The sequence below is a fragment of the Hylaeus volcanicus genome, chromosome 3, assembly GCF_026283585.1.
Source record: "Hylaeus volcanicus isolate JK05 chromosome 3, UHH_iyHylVolc1.0_haploid, whole genome shotgun sequence".
Lineage (NCBI taxonomy): Eukaryota > Metazoa > Arthropoda > Insecta > Hymenoptera > Colletidae > Hylaeus > Hylaeus volcanicus.
This window is the reverse complement of record NC_071978.1, coordinates 2,866,423-2,883,725: the sequence shown is the minus strand read 5'-3', so window position 1 is coordinate 2,883,725 and position 17,303 is coordinate 2,866,423. Positions and strand designations below refer to the sequence as shown.

General features: G+C 45.7%; 1 protein-coding gene across 1 annotated transcript in view; it reads left to right on the top strand.

The window, feature by feature from the left end:
• Positions 1-211: 211 nt before the first annotated feature.
• LOC128873579 (cell adhesion molecule 2-like) overlaps positions 212-17,303 on the top strand; it is a 30,068-nt gene continuing 12,976 nt past the window's right edge. The window contains exon 1 of the mRNA XM_054117230.1: positions 212-1,717. Within this exon, the coding sequence (XP_053973205.1) occupies positions 1,657-1,717 (61 nt within the window). The 5' untranslated portion in view covers positions 212-1,656. The remainder of the gene's footprint in view (positions 1,718-17,303) is intronic.

Sequence of the window (17,303 nt, the reverse complement as noted above, 5' to 3'; positions counted from 1 at the left end):
AAAAATCATCGAAATCGGAGAGGATGTACCTGTTCTCTATAATTACCCAAGCTTTATATAACGATCAAGCCACATCTAAAGTTACGTCCATCAGCAACAAGACATCCTGTACATCCGTGACGTTTTGGGTAACGTGCTCGACCTGAAATCACCACGCAGCGAGGGCTATCGTGCGATCTACAGCCCATCACCGGTAAATCCAGCGATCATGGTGACGCGTGAAATGAACACGCGGCTGAATCTCTGTCGGGGCATCGCGAGGGGCGCTCTAAAGAGTATCCGTGGATTTCATACCTCGAACCCGTGCTCCTCGCACGGCTTGCCACACTTTCTGTCCGTGACACACGGTACGTCGCGGGCCACTCTTAGGACTACGCCTACGTGTAGGTGAGCCCTGCTGGCGTCGGTGGCCAAGTCGGTGTGCCCGTGCCTCGTTGTGTGGGTTGGACCTTACGTGTGCGCGAACCCTGTTCGTGGACCCTCTGCGCGTCTCCACCATCACCAGGAGGTGGATCGGAAGCGCGCATGCTCTCACGGCCGAGAATCTCCCCAGTCAGGGTAAATCTACCACCGAATCGAGACGTGGTGCGTGTCCCGTCGTCCTATATACGATGTCGCGTACACAGACGGGGGGTTCCCGTTGAAAAAAAAAAATTTAACGCGAGTCCTTAGCAGTCTGAAAATGACGGGAATCCGCGAGACGACCGTCCACGGAACGTTCCTACAGACCTGGAGAGTGTGATCAGTGTGAAACGTGCGGAAACGAGTTTCGGTTGAACGAGATTTCGCGGACACGTGAAATCCTCTTGCTAAGAGGGCTGCTTCGGGCCCTGGATCGGACCCAAGAGGAAGCTTCCTCGAGAAGAAGCTTCTCCCTTGCTTCTAAAATCGATCTGTTTATATTCGAAAGAATACGACAAAGCGTCAATAGTTAGCGACATTCCGTCAGGTCCTAGACAGTGCGTCGGACGTTGTGTTCGTTTCAGGGTAATCCTTCCTTGGAAGTGACAAAACGGAATTATCTTTGCTCAGAGACGTTATTAATCATCGACGAGTGTCTTCGAAGTTGTCGCCTCGACGGTTTGGACGATCGATATCATCCAAAGGAGCGATCGAAATCTGTCAGGTGTCGCGTTACGTCGGATCAACGTTCCGCGGAGGTCGCGTCGAAGAGTTCAACGATTCTAGCTGGGAGCGACTCCACCGCCGCGACAGTCGATTTCCCCTGACACACGTTTACAGGGAGAAGTTTCCTTTCGTGTTTCATCTGTCCAAGCAAGCTGGGCATCGTCGAAACTTCGGGATCGTCGTCGAGTTCCGTGAGCGTGGGAGCCTTGTAGCCTCGACTGCGCGTGGATAGGAGCAGCGGCGGCCTATGGAAGATCCAGGAGACAACAATAGACGGCCAGAGGACGCGTTTGAGGCGATCGACGAACTGTGATTCGAGTAATCGCGGCCGAGCCTCGGGTCGTCGGGTCTCGTGGTCGTCAGTGGACAGTGGTTTCCGATCTCCGCGCGATGACAACGCGTCACCGATAAGGATTTCCCGCGTTTGTGTTAGTACATGTCAGTGAGTGGACGGTGCGTTGTCATCCAGTGAAGAGGATGTGAATCGCTTCAGTACCAAAGTGAACGCCCCATCAAACATTTGCGGACATGGCTTTGAGGTGGCAAGCGAGGCTGTCCATTGCTGCCATTCTCTTCATGTGTACGGAAGGTAATTATCAGTCTTGAGCATATCCTTTCGATAAAATGACTAGGATGAAAGAAATCGGATGCGCTTTATATGAACATCAGCTGTGGAAAAAGAGTTTTCTGGACTAAAATACCAGCATATTATTGCGCTAGGCGATCATTGATGCGGTCAGTGTGACTCGAGGATATTTCTTACTAGTGTAGCGTTATGCCTTTTCGTAAAGTATTTATTCCACGTTGATCCTGTCTCCTTACGTTTCATCCTAGGAAAGATCATCTCCAGTTACGTTAGTCATGGTTAATTACCAGTAAATCCATAGAATATTTCAGTATTAGAGTGCAAAAAAGTTAATCCATTGTTTACCACGAGGGTAGAGGCGTACCAGAGGCACGCAGTGTTTCATGATTATGCCTAACTTCATCATATTGTCTTAAATTAATCTCTGGAGGCCATCTAGTTGGCGGAGACCCTTGGGTTGTTCCGCTAAAGCTCATGCCTTAATCCGACCCTTAGTGTAGGGAGAGAGAAAGATTAATCTTGAGATAAGTGGCATGTGGACGGTGTTACGAAAGAAGTTACGAACTGTCAGATATATCATAATGAAGTTTGCATGAATCTCCCTGCGAAATCAGCGTCAGAGCGATGCTCCCTGGTCGGTCGCAGCCTCGAAAGGGCCAATTGATCCGTCTGATCCAGTATTACTCCTTCGAAGATCGATCTTTCCATTTCTCCACAATATGGCGATTACGCGCGATTGACAAATAAATGAATGGCCGTATTGGAACGAACCCCGTGTACAGTCACGCGTAATAATCCTTCTCGGAACATGTTGATCCAGCAGACAGTGTCGGAATCCTGACAAGAGACGCATAGGCCTTCGGTGGATTAACAATAGAATACATTGGAGCAGTGTTTTATAAATATTACACGAGAAACAACAAAAGTTCTAAGGTTAACGGTTCTTTGACCGTCTCGTGACCGTTTTGGTGTTACCATTCTATTTCATCTACTCGTCGATCGCAGTTGGGTGGAATGGATGGAACACCCAACGAATATACTATTCTAAGGATCTTCAGAAAATTCCAACAGTTCTGCTCTGTAACCGGGGGCGAATAATAGCAAACAGGGGGTTGGTTGTGGAGAACAACAATCGGGAGGAGTGCTCGATGGAATACGTCGTGGGTATCGAGCGTCAAAATGGTATAGCTAATGGAATTAGCGGCGTGCATGCGTGCGTGCGACGCGAATTTATCGTATGCATTATTCATAAGTCAGTCGGCTGCGGCTCTGCCTCGGGAGTGATACACGGTCAGGGAAAGCGTTTTTCTTTCCGGCGTGAAACGCGACACGACGGCCGTCGTTTACACGATGCTCATTAATATCGATCTCGGTAAACTAATTACCGAACCACGCGAGGGATCGCGAACGGGCGAACACCTCGAAAATCAGACGCGCCTACTCGACGCCCGCGAGACGACGCCTAGCACCCTCGCTTTACACCTCGTTTACGCCATTGTCGTTCTAGATGAACAACTTTGGCAATTTCGTTCGACGTGGTACACACCTCCGCGGGTGGTCTCCGCTCGCGATTCGAATTTGCTCCGGTAAATTAAACGCTTGTCTCTGGGTAGCTCCACGTTGCTCCGCGAAAGTTCCAACGAACACGCTCGAAGATCGCGACGAATGCTCCCCTGCGACTCAAGGAACAAGCGGAAAGTCGATGAACGTTTTTCTTTGTCACCGTGACACCGCGGGGAATTTAAGCGAGAGAAAACTTGCTCGACTTCATCGTGGTATTAATTTGGGTGTAAAACCGAACCTTTAAACCAGTGGGAAGGTTTCTGTTGTAGCGTTTTAATCGGTTCTACTACAATTCGATCCTAAGACAACTGTAGGTGATTGAATCGTCCTCTTTTATAGAGACGTTTACGGAACATTTTGACGCTAACTATAATTAATTAGAAAATATTATTTCACCAGGGTTTCGCGTTAATTACGGACGCCTGTCTCGTTTATATTCGCCAACGACTGACACCGGATGTGTTTCCGCGAAGTTGGCAACGATAGCAGGGCTGGGGGTCACTTCGCAGGATCGTACAATGCGCGATACAATGTTGCAACGACGGCGCGGCAATAAAGTTTATGCTAATAGTCGCTATAAAATCTCGCGCATTTTATGCTCACCGTTACCTTTACGCTCGCCGCGGGTAAATGATTCTAAACAATACGAGCGAAATTCTCTCGGCGAGAAAGATAACTGCACGCCTCGCAAAAATCCTCGTAGCGAGGTTTAAGATGACGAAGCAAACTAAGAAATTATGGGAACGGCGGAGAACCGGCGGTGTCATGCAAATTTTTATATCTTGAGACTGAATCGAGATGAAAAATTACCGTCCTATCTCCTTACGCGACTCACTGTCGAGGAAGCTCTCGTTCTTGGTATTCAGTGTCATATGGCGGGCTGAGAGTCGTAATCGTTGCAAGTAAAAAGGAAATAAAAAATTGAATTACTCCATGATCTCGTACCTCGAGAGAATCTGTGTGAAATTATTGCGCAGTTTGAGTTTTTATTCTTCTTTTACTTTCAATACTATGTTCGTCGAGGTATTAGTTTTAGGTAACTGAAACAAATTTGAAACGTGCAGAACGAAATCGCACAGGTGCCTAGTTTGGGTTAAATATGTAGAACATATTTAAATTTACACAACACTTATCATAGTGCCCCGAATGAGAAACTGAAAAAGTGCCATCGCCATTGTTTGCCCGCGGCGCCTCGATTTCTTCAGTTGCAGTCTCATTCCATCGCGGACGTTCCAGGGAAACGCAGAACTTTTCGAAATCTTATCTTATTGCCCAGCTCCATCGTCGGCGAGTTTCGCAGATTTCGGTGCACGCTATCGAACTCGGTCGACCGGACGGAACCATTGCGATTCCTTTATCTGGATGATAAATTGCGCTAACCTCCGTGTACGTCGACTCCGGGTCGAGGGAAACGATCGCGACATTTTCACCGCATCAAAATGGATTACTATAAATTAAAACGCAGAGAAATGTCACTTTTGTTGGACGCGCGCGAAAAATATCTAGTTACTTATTCCGATAGAAATTTGACTCGAAACGCGAACAAGAGTGATGCCATTTTGAAATGCTATAATTTTCGTGCGACATACTTGTCTAGATAGAATAATCGCGAGTCCTAACGTGGTTATACGATGCCGGCTGTGTGACGCGAATTGTAACTTGGCAAGATGTGGTTTCAAAATAGCGACGGTTTGGTTTTGCTGAGCGCACTCGGTGCATTGTCCACGGAAGAGGTAAATCTACGGTGAAGAACGATTTTCATTCGTCCGCCTCGGCGCGGAGTCGAGTGGAAAAAAGGTCATTACGAGGATTAGCGAAATGGAAACTGCGAGGATTTCGTTTCACTTTCCAGACCCGATGGACAAAAACGACGCGACCCGTTCCCGCCGAATCCCTCTGAATTATATGTATTACTCGGCTTTTCGTGCCTTCCGTATGCCAACGGCGTTTCATCTCCGATACAGCAACGATTGGACGACAAAGTCAAAGCTGCGAAAAACAGTGTCCGCTTTGAATAGGATGTTCCACTCTGACGGAACTGGAAAATCGATATTTTCAAATTTTTTTTATAGGCTGCTTGGAATCTCAATCATGCATCCCGAAAAGGTTTGATTGCACTTGTGCGTTTCATAGTTGTCTCGAGCGTTTTATTTGAAATACTCGTATAACGTTCTCGATTTGCTGGCACTTCAGTTTTCACGATTCAAAAAATAATTCTTTGAGATCGATAACTAGTTTCGATAACTGATAAAACAAAAAAGTAGTATCCTGCGTATCAATGGCCCTACACGCGATATTACGTAGGGTTAATGTCACGAAACGACCTAAATAACTTTGCAACGTTTTATGGCTACTTTTCGTAGTCGACGGTAATTTCGTGCTCGCTGCTCAGGTTTCCATTGGAATTGTCGTACGGACCACTGTGCTGTTTCAAAATAAACTTATGTGGCCAGCTGTCAAATGCTCCGTCGATTTGGAAAGTTCAGACAGAAGCGAGCAGAAAGTTCGTTTCACGGGAATCGTTTTATCTCGCCCAACGGAGAAAGTATGACAAACCTTGAAATAACTTTTCGCAATAATAGAACGCTACTTCCTTGCTGGGAGCTCATCCTTAACTGTAACTCGTTGCCTGGGGCGCAGCTCGTTACTGGCCTGGATCTCCTTTCGGCCTTTCCTACAGTCCTACGAAGCAAACGCAGTCGACCAATGAGAATAAAGTGGCTGGTAATTATTCGGTCGGTGGCAGAGCTTGCGGATATAATAAAGCAGACGAATCTCGCGGTCTTATTCCTTTGCGTTTGGAGCATTTTTCAAAGCGAACGATTAGCAGCTACGAGGCAATTTTCCGAGGTTGTTTCTAGAGATTACGAGCGGTTAAAATTGCGAAATGCTAATCATGTTGATGTATAAGAGAATTTCCACAATAATAATGGAACACTAATGGAATATTACGGAACACTAATAATAATGGAATGGAACACTAATGGAATTAGTGGAACACTAATAAGAGGAATGAAAAATAGAATATTGAATAATTTATACAGAAACGGGATTCAAGTATTGTTCATTGCGTTTCCCTGAGGTAGAGTGAAACCGTAACTGTAGACACATTGTCATGAAATTTAAATTATGCATCGAGCAGGCTGCATTATTCAATCGATAAGGCGTAATGCTGTCCCATGATAATGTTCGACAGCATATTGCATATCCATCGATCCAGAAAATAAACTAGTACATCACTCTTTCGCGTCTGTCTTATTCGCCAGATGAGTGCATCAGTTTTTCAAAAACTTGGATCACGTCTTAGAAAAAATACCTACCGTTCGAATCCTTGTCGCGTTCTAAACTAAACACAGTTGCGTTTTTACCAAAATTACCATCCCTTAACTGTTCACTCTCTTAGCAACAGTAGAGTGTCTATACTCTTGAAGCTAAATGGATTTGCTTGCAGAATGGATGAACAATGGCTGTTGCCGAAGAATGTTGCTATACACGCGTGAACTTTGTGGCAACAAACTGTGTATATTTAACGGCAACTGACTGCGTAACAACTATAATGCGACTGTGTCAATTTGCGTGTGTAATAGCTTAATAGTGTCTGACTCTAGTGTGTTCCTGAATGTTTGACTGTTTGTTTCTGACCGACTTTGGCCGACTGTTTGTGTTGTAGACAGCATCTCGCCTGGCTTCTCACGTTAATATTCGGGTTACTTCATTGATCGATGCCACAGGATGCTTGATGAATAAATTGACGCGTTATCTCGCATTAGTATAACGATGTTTAGTAAACTTTTAGTTCCATAAAATGGATAATGCTCTAGGATTTTTAAGAATGCAAGAGAAACGTAAGAATTGAGTTATCGAATGACGCAGGACGTCGATATCAAAACGAACTGGCAGATATTCAATGGTAAGCATAGAGAGACGAGTGCTCGATGTAAGAAAGCTTGGAAGCCGAGTAGCGAAGATGTACAACTGTTTAATGCCGAATTAGAAATGAACTGGCACAGATGCAGCGGCGAAATGTCTACTTACAACTGAACTGGGTAACCTTCGGTGATTCGCTTATGTTGAAGTAGCTTGAATCTTTGAAGATTTCGAAGTAGCGAGGTCAGGAGTGAATTCAGGATGCAGTACTTTGGAGCATGAAACATGATTCTTCGACGCAAAAGTTGCAAAGAAAAATTCAAAGAGGATGAAGCACTTATCCAGATCTGTTTTTGAGTCAAGGTAAAAGGGAAAGGACCTGTTCGAGACGCGAGCGTGATGCACCGGATACAAAGCTAACCGACTAGACGCCAACGGCTGGACAAATCGACCGGATTTCCCTAAATTTCCGTGTCGTTTGCGACAAAATACACCGGAGGTTCGTTACTTGGAAGCCCTCTTGGAGTAGGAAACATTAAGTCCCAGCGTGTTTTAATTACGAGTGTAAGCGCGAGCACCCTCGACTCGTTTAAACGCGGGGAGGGCCCGCGCCAGTCGCCTTGCTGCATTTCCGTGTCACATGACAGGGTGACGATAAACTCACAAAATCATGGCCGTTCCATTATTTCGCGACGTGGCCCACTTATCCCACGTAATGGATACAAAAGTGTCGTCGGCTCGTTTTCAGAGCAGACGGGAGGATCGACCTTTGCGCGTTGGATTTACGCGAGAGAAGAATGAAAGAGACACTGGCGGCACCGGGGGTGAAAAAGTAGGATGAACGTCGGGGAAAGAAAGATGGAGGGATGCTTCGAGCCTTAATTAATTGCTTTTATCTCCAGCTACTCTCTCGCTCTCTCCGTTAACTCTCGTCTTCCCTTTTTCTTTCTTCTTCGCCCTGGCGTTCCTCTGCTCGCTGCTTTTTTTTTTTGCTCTTTATTTCGGAGCAAAGAGGACGGAGCTTCCAAGGAAAGGAGCAATGAAATCTGATCCGAGATTGTTAACGGGTCTAATAGGGCCGATACCGCGCAGCTTATGCGTCGATAAATTGTCGGGGCGCTCTCTGACGTTTCGAGCTGCCTCGTCGACGATGGGCAATTTATCGTTGGAAGGGCTTTTCCGAAGACATTTTTTACATGGTGCATATTAGTCACCTGACTGTGAACCACTGCGACCCGCTCTAGTCGTTACGAGACTTTTCCCATTACCCTATTACCCCGTGTTCTCGATAATGATTTCCTCTCGAATTTAGACGGGGGTAGCGAACTTTCCTCGATTGAAAGGCCACGTGTTACTTCACGAAAGTTTCTTTGACATTTTTCGCAAACCTGTAGTACGAGAATTCACAGTAAAAATTCGTGCAGGATTCGCTAATGACTCCATTGGTACAACTCAGCTTCCATCGAAAATAATAAACGTTTGCTGTTTCTAATTAACTGAACGAAAATTGAAATTGACGTTTGTTCGAAAATGTGAATGTCGATAGTCCAACTTTTGCGCACGGTAGTTATTTATTTGTTGCTCCCATAATTGGCCCAGCGAGCGGAACTTCAAAACGCCAACGAAACAAACAACGCTACTAGGACACACCTCCTGCAGCGATTGTTCGTCCAAATAAATTACAAAACCGGCCCTGCGTTGTTATTTAAATTTTCCACTTCATTTTTACCTTTTCAGCGGCAAAACGGACGGATTTAATTCACCTCTTCTGAGGGGGTGTCCGCGTTTTTATTATTGTGTAAATGTAATCCGTGCCCGCCGAAAGGGTTTACGATTCCATTTCGCGAAACTATATTTCCACGTTGTTCCCCCAATTCGATATTTGCGTAGCCTTTTCCCGAATAGCAACCCCGCCATGAAAACATCATTGAAAACCGTCCGTTTCCTCGATCCCCCGTTAATTATGATCGAATTACTTTACTTTCTACGCGTTTCATTCCAGTGTGCAGTTGTTCCGCGATTCTCTGGTGGCTTGTTCGATGGAATGGAAGCGGGGGCTTGTGTGTTCGTCGAAAATTTCCCAGTTGCATATCCACCTTACGTTCCGTCGAACATCCATTCAATGTGAACGTATGCCCTGTCGACTTTCATCGAATGCATAATGAGTTTCGCAACGGAAACGGCCCAGTTACGATAACTACGAATAACATGGTTTTGTTTTCAGTAGTCGAAAAACATGTTTCCCTTGCTCTGCGTTTCCGCTTTTCGAGGTAAGATGTTTTCCTTGTTTCTGGCTCGGTCGTAATTATTATAATTTCGTTTCTACCGGCATCTCAAATTTCACAAAATCGCCAAAGACACGGAGCATATCGTGTATTCTTGATACAATACGGGAATTCGTTTTCTTAAAAAGATAAACGTACAAAGGTGGAATAAAATTAAGATAAGGAAGAGAGAGGTGAAAAGCAGAACCATGACCGAAAGGGGAGAGCGTGTAAGCTGACATCCTGCTGCAACGTACAAATAAAATATATAAACTATGAAAATGAAAATGTCGCATGCATTTTGCCACACCAGTGCACGTAACGTTCTTCGAACGTGAGCAGGCGGTTATATCGAGGCATGTAGTACAAGGTTCTACCTGAAAGTACAGCCGAGGATCAAGGAACGTAAAGCTCTGCCTACAACAGATTCCATCAAAGGTCGCGATAGTCGCGCACGAGTCTTGTTTGAAAATTGAAACAAGCGAACCGTGAACTTATCGCGGCGCGTATATCAATATTCTCATCGTTCCTCTCGCGTCTTGGTCCCATCCACAAATCATCCCTGTGGCAGGACGTTGAAGTTATGCTGGCAGACCACGTACGTGCGCACCGTGCTATTTATTTCCCCGCAATCTGCGACGACGAGAAAAAATTACTCGAGCGCATAGCTTCGTTCAACGCAACAGGGAGAGACAAATCTGTGACGCGGTCACGCGACCACCCCCGCGTGATTAAATTACATTGCCTATTTAAAAGATAAGCAACGCCTTATCGAAGTTATTTATCGGCCCTGGGAAGGGCTTTGCTCGAAACCACCTTACGAAACCGATGTGCCTGCTCGCTGCTTCATCTAGACCCATTTAATTCCCTGATTTACATTAAATACGCACGTGAGCGCCGGCGATAATTAACCGCGCCCTGAAAAGAACAGCTCGTAATAGTTTCTCCCAGCGTTAACGTTCTCGTGATTTTACCAAACTTGGTTCAACGCGTCGCGATAGACGCTGTACGCTTCTCCGTTGTCACTTTCATCAGGCACCACCGACCATTGAAACAGACCCTTGACAAACGCCAATGTATATATTCCAACGCGCTCGTTCGAGAATCAAAGAAAGAACCTCGAGATACCTCGTGCACGAGTGGAAAGAACAGGATCGAACGTCTGCATCACTCTTAATTCACCCCCATATATCTCGAACACTCCATTTAATTCGTTCCGGAGGTAGCCTGCGACGCAACCGGAAAGTACAAGCCGCGGGAGCTCGAAATAAGATCATAACTCTCAGGAAAACGATCTTTCCGCGCTCCGCTAAAGGTCGTTCTCCCTGGGAGGTCCCAGAGCGATCTAAATATTCAGATCACCAGCGACGAAACCAGGAATCCCCTCTCTCCGCCACTCCGCTACCCAGTTCGGGTTGGCGGTGCCTAGAAATTGCGGGGAAATGCGGACTGGACGGGACGGGTTCGTTGGCGCAGGCTAGCTCCCTTAAATACCTTAATCTCGAAACGCCAATGCGATTCGCGTGCAAATCCTTTGGGCCAAGGGGCGGCAGTAACCTCGTCGGATCGGGGATTCCACGAGAAAGTAATTTCGATCTTCGACACGCGTTGGCAGGCATGGCGACACCCATCTCTCGAAGATTATCTTCAAAGCGCCGTTGGTCGTTGGATTTGCGAGGACGAGCATCGAGTCCCTGTCCGGTGAATAAGCTATCGACTATCGATAGTATCTGTTTCCTTTCGAGATGTATCGCGTTCGACGGGAAGCTTTGGTATTATTCGTGACGGTGTTTTACGTGTAATTAGGTAAAAACCATAATTATTCGAATCAGCTAGGATTCCAATGCACAGACCAACGTTGCATCTCCATTGTCCAATGATACCAAAGTCATTAATGGAGCATGTTTCCACGATTCCAAAGCGAGAAAGCAAACTGATACATCCATTGAATCCTATCGATCAAGCTTCCCTGTTCCGCGTCACGCATCCTTGCACGACCCATTTGACGCGTTTGCACTCTCGCATCGTGCAAGGCATAGGGACGAACGCATTTAGATTTCACAAAGGATGCGTTTGAATACACGGGAAATGGTTATCCATCGCTAAGCGTATATTTACTTATCAATGTTTTACTCGCAAACGGGACACGCTCGAATCTCGGAACAGACCGCGGTCTTGCAAAGTTAATTCTGCAAACTTACGTTTAATCACTCGGCGGCCACCCTGTGGACCCTGAGTTTCTCACATGTCACTCACAAACGCGACGTGACGCGGACCTATGGAACTGCCTCCATACGTTGCACCTGTGTTACGAGTATCCGTATCGTGGTATGGGTTATTCATCTAATTAGGAAACCAGCCTTAGAATGTAATTCTATACCTAACCGAGACATATACACTATTAGAGAATAATATACTCAGGTACCGAGGGACGTAGCAGCGTAGGATTATTAAGCTTGGGATTGAGAATGGAAATTTATGTCTTGTTTTATATTTTGCAGACCCTTTCGTTGCGTTGAATTTTATTAAAAAATAGTGGTAATGGACAGGCAACGTGTCTCATGAACATAATTCCTCGTTAAACGAAGGGATCTACCTGTGCACCGAGAAGGGTGGAAAATGGACATAGGATATTGCAAGCTTGAACTCGGGATTATGGATTATGCGGGAATGCCTCGAGATCTATTAATTTTATTCAATTTACCTGTACATCAATCCGTAGGGCCATTAAATATTCCTGTACGAAAATGTAATGGGTAAATCTGGGAAAAACTTCCTTGGTTAACTTTCCAGAGATTTCGTGCATTGTGTTGTCGATTGGGCGCATTATGTAATAGAGGTTTTAAGAAAATATATGACGTTCCATATTCCACGTCGTTATCTCGTCGCATCGTTTCCTCGGTTACTTCTACGACTTTAAGCTGTCGCAATGGAAAGGAGGGCATATCGAGAGATAGGCTCTATCTACACCATCTTCGGAACCTCGGTATCCGCTCACGGAACACCGTTATGTACCCTCTCTATCGTCGCACGCTTTATGATACTGCAACAACCACCAGCTGTTGCAATATCTATCCAAGCTTTCGCGGGCGACTGTTCTCCGCAACGCCACTCTCTTTTCCGCTGCCATAAAGTCGCTCGTAGCGTACAGCGTTAATGTGGAGAATCTGTACCGTGGACGTAGTAATTTTCCGAAGGAAGACGCAAGGTCTTAGTTGGGCTAGCCAAGTTATCGAACCACAACCTCTCGTGGAGCGTGTAGCTATTCAGTCGAGATATATTCTTGTCTAGACATGAATTCTTTCTATCTTGGTCGGAGGATTATGAAGTCGATCCCTACTCTGAAAGTTTTCGATTTGCTAGAGGCTTCTTTTTAGGGTGAAGCACTTAGGACAGGCTACCTGAATTATTCATTTACCCTTGTCTGTCGCCAAGAATGCTCCGAACAAATCTTGCTTGGTTTCGAGGGATGCGTAATCCGATGTCAGTGGTTCTTTTCCAGACGAAGGGAGGAAAGATTCTGGACTTCAGGATTAAAGTTTTGTTCGAAATATTGAAAGCTGAAACAGTATTCTCTACTCTCCCATACCGAGAATCGACGCTTCGAATCTTGGAACATTACACGAGGCACCTTGACAACAGTTTCTTCCCTCGTGACGAATAGCGTCTCTTCCTTCGCCAGTGTTCTTCATGGTGACTGCAGGCCAGTCCGCGTGACTTTTTCCCGCAATTAAAGCGCTGGAACTCGCAGGGGCTCGACGCAAAGCACGAGAAACCCGCGTGTGTTTTTGCAACGGTTGTTCTCTGCAATAGCGCAGCAAGCGCGATTGCTCGAGTATAGCTCGTAACCGTCGACCCGCTCAACTACACCGTCGTGACTCGAGCAGAGTCACCGTCCATGTCAAACGGTACTCGAACGACGGCGACACCAATTACCAGAAGTCGGCGTAAAAGAAAGGACTTGGAGGAACACCCGACGAATCCAAGCTTTTTCTCACCTGGTTGAAAACGAATGGGCGCGCAATTTGTCGCGGACGACCGCCCGGCCATAAGTCATCGAAAATTGTCATTGCAATTTATCACGACGGCCCGCGAGAGTAATTTTATTTCCGTTTGCCCGCGGAGCTTCCGACGAGATTCGTCGTTATTTTCCATTAAGCGCGATTTACCCGATGATAAGGAACGCTAACCACGTTCAATCATTCTGGCAATTATGGCGCTACCCCCTCTTTCAGCGTTGAGCCGCGACGGAGTTTTACTTAAGGTCGGATTTTCTGCTGTTGCTGTTCGAACGATTGTAACAGTTTATTTAGGGTAGAACAAAGTTGTAAATGTTAATAGCTGTTTGTTTACAGAGAGACAATTACAGACCTGCTGAAATGTCTGAGCAGGAAGTCTGAGCGAAAATTGTACTTTAGACAAGAAGTTGACGACGTTGAATCATTTGTACAAGAACAGAAATCTCCTAACCCTTAGGCAATTGTGTATTAGCGAATCAGTTGCTCTGTACGTTTAATAGAACCTGCTCACCGTCGGGCTGCAACAACTGCGAGTTGTACCTACGCCTGGACGTCGAGTTCTAACGAATCCGTCCTACGCATATCCGATAAGAAACCTCGTTTCTACGTTTTTCAACGTCGACGAAATACGCTCGGAGTTTCCGCTCGTGTTATCGTGCGCGTGCGACGACTCGCTCGCTATTCAGATATTCAAGCTCGGGCGTATCGCAAACACTAGCCATTTGAATAAACGAATATCCACTCGTGCCGCGATAGCGTTGGCAGAGAGATTTCCTGTGCCTTACGGCGTGTTCGCGGTTCCTCGAAAACGTTTCGAAACAATTCCACGAGATCAGCGTCGCTCTTCGAACCGAGCAATAATAATTCAACGACTATCGTTTCCGGGATTCTCGATCGCTCGGTATCGAGAGGACAGCGTCCATCGATTACGCTCTTGCGTCGAGCTTCGTCCTCGCTCATCTATATACGATTCCGTTCCATAAAGCCAAAGAATATTTGTTCCGGTTATGGCTCGACTTTATAAGCTACCGCGCTTAGACACAGCCCATAACGTTACATAGCTATCGTGTGTCCATAAATATTGATGAGCTTCTAAAGTAAAGTCTGCCACTACACGACCACCCGAGATAAATGGAAATATTGTAGGTAAATTATACGTGCCTCGAGGAAAGTCCACGCTCTTTACCGCGACCTCGATTCCCTGAAACGTGATCCAGAGGCTCGCGCTTCGCGAATCAACAGATTTCTTCTCTTCTTCCTCAACCCGTGGATATTCTCTGCGACTTTTCCTTATATTTTATCAATCTTTCACCTTTGTTGTCCACATACATTTTAATAGCCAAATAGAGGTCTTTTCTCGTAGCGTTTCTCGTCGAGGTTCGCCATAGATACCGTTGCATCGCGTAAAATAAAATCGCAGACCTACCCAAAACCCAGACCTACAAGGTTAATTTGCCTCGTTTAGACCAAGGATTCGACGAGGATAGTTTGGACGTGGGCAATCTCGAGCGGCGCAATATATTACCGACGCGTTGCTGAAAAGTCGATGAGCGAACGAAGAGCATGCTGGCGCAAGAGTTCGCGGAAAGCCAAAGAGCGGTCCCCAGAGTGCACGGAAAAGCTCGTTATAAGCTCTTGGAGCTTAGTTGCTGCTCCAGAATTAATTAAAGCGCGCGCGCGCGCGGTAAAGCGCATAAAATACCTCGAAATGTCCCCTTGCTAGGCCCGCGACGGATTTATTATATTGCTATTCTCCTGATCGCTACGTACGTTTAAATAAGAGCCTCGCTGGCGGGAACAGAAAGAGATGGAGAAGCAGAGCCAATTAACGGTGCAAAGTTTTTCCTCTTAATAATCCCAGTTTCCTTGTACAGGGTTCCCGAATCCATACGGATGCAAATTAAGAGCGAAATTAACGTCTACGTCGTGGATCTAACGAACGAAGGACATTCGATTGTTAGTATACCGTAACAAGTGTTATATTTGCTATTCGTTTTGTTCCGAACGACCATGGAACGCAAGCTTTTCTACATTTTCAATTCCTCGTCGCCATTATAAAAACATGCAAATGAAAGTAGTTGCCCACAATTCCATTTCGGGAAGTAATTTTATTAATATGTCTTCTTTGTTTCATTTTTCCTGAATTTTTCATTGTTCGTTGTCGCAGTTCCACCTCAATGTTTTACGCGCTCTTTGTCCATCGTACAGCGAAATGAAAAATGTAAAAGTTGATACGAATAAGCGTTCGCGTTCAATTTATCGTACTTTTATCATATTGTACATCATTTTGCACAAGTTTGGAGTACGGTGTACAAAGCGGTACGTTGTATTAGTAATAAATAAATAAAGAAGGCGTTCGCTTCGCTCGAGAGCGATGCAGTTTTCGGGGCTAGTTTTCCTGGCGCGCGACGCGATCGAGAAAGCAAGTTAGAGAAATTACCATAGCTGGAACATCGAGTCAAGGGTCGCGTTCATGTATATTTATGACTCACGCGACTGCATACGCGTATCAAGCCACCGAGGCGTGTATCAGACTTTCTTTCCCTCGTGATGGATTAGGAGAAAAACAACCGAGGACGATACAGGCCCTCAGGACTCTCGAGGGTTTTCTCCGACGCTCTCAACCCAGCCATTCTCTACCTAATTCACTCTTAAGCCGAAGTGTAATGAGCTCTGATCTAATCTAATTCCATCCAATCTCCTTCCGGCTATGGCTACATCCTGCGGCTATTATGGTTCCCCGAGTGGTGAGCTATAGGCAACCCTGTACGCGCTTTCCTATTCAGAACGCCTCCCATTCTTCCCTCCAGTGCCCTCCTAACAACTTATTTAACTAGATACGCTCAAGGGCCCTTCTTCCTCTCGCTATGTTGTGTCTCGTTAAAGAATCCTTCCTCCTCTCTGCGCTTCAGCTTCGCCGAAGTGCAACGATGCGACGCTACGCCCCGGAGACGTCAAAGAGAAACGCTTTTATGGACACTTCGCGTGTAATTGGGTATTCAGGTGACACGATAAATTGGTTTGCCACTTAACAGGGGTCCCTCGGATTACCTTTCTTTCAACAGCTCCTCCCTTTTCGTCGTTCTTTTTGAACAGATAATGTTAACAGATAATGTTAACGTAACCCTAAAATTTGATCATTTATTCATTGCGAATCGGAGTTGTACCTTGCGTTGAAAATTGTTTTTCGATGCGTCTCATTCTCTCTAAGCAGTAAAACGCGCGTGCAATTGGAAGAAAGAATGACCAGCAGATGATGGGATGAGTCGGTAAAAGAAGATAGCGAGGGAGAACAAATGGAGCAAGGCAGATCGAGGGTGCGATAAGTCGAGAGAAAGGGAAAGAACGAAGGAGATTAGCGGACAGATAGGTACATCGAAATCGATAGACTCGATGTCGCGAACGGATGGTAATGTACCGCTGTTCTCGCGATAAAATATTATCGCAAGTGCTGGTTGAAATTAATACAACAGGTGTGAAGGACTCGTCTCGTTTTGTTGTAATTATTACCGAATATTGGTATTGTACGAGTACTAGTACTGCTAGATCATTTTATTCATTTTAGCGTCATTTTATACTAAATCGATTTGAGACGTTCGTGGAAGTATCGATACGCGACGATTAAAATTATTTCGTGGTTGATTGACCGGTAGTATTCTTCGTTAGGGTTGCAAACACAGCTAATCGTGAATCTATTCCGGTGATGTATAACGATACGGTGGTAAAGGAAGTTCGATAACAACGAGCTATTGTCTCGTGGCGCTACGGAATAATATATCGGAAAAATACAAACGAAATGTATCGAGTTCATATCGAAGGCTCGAAACGCTTCGAATTGCTTTGAATGTATCAAACTTGGAACACGACAAACGGAAC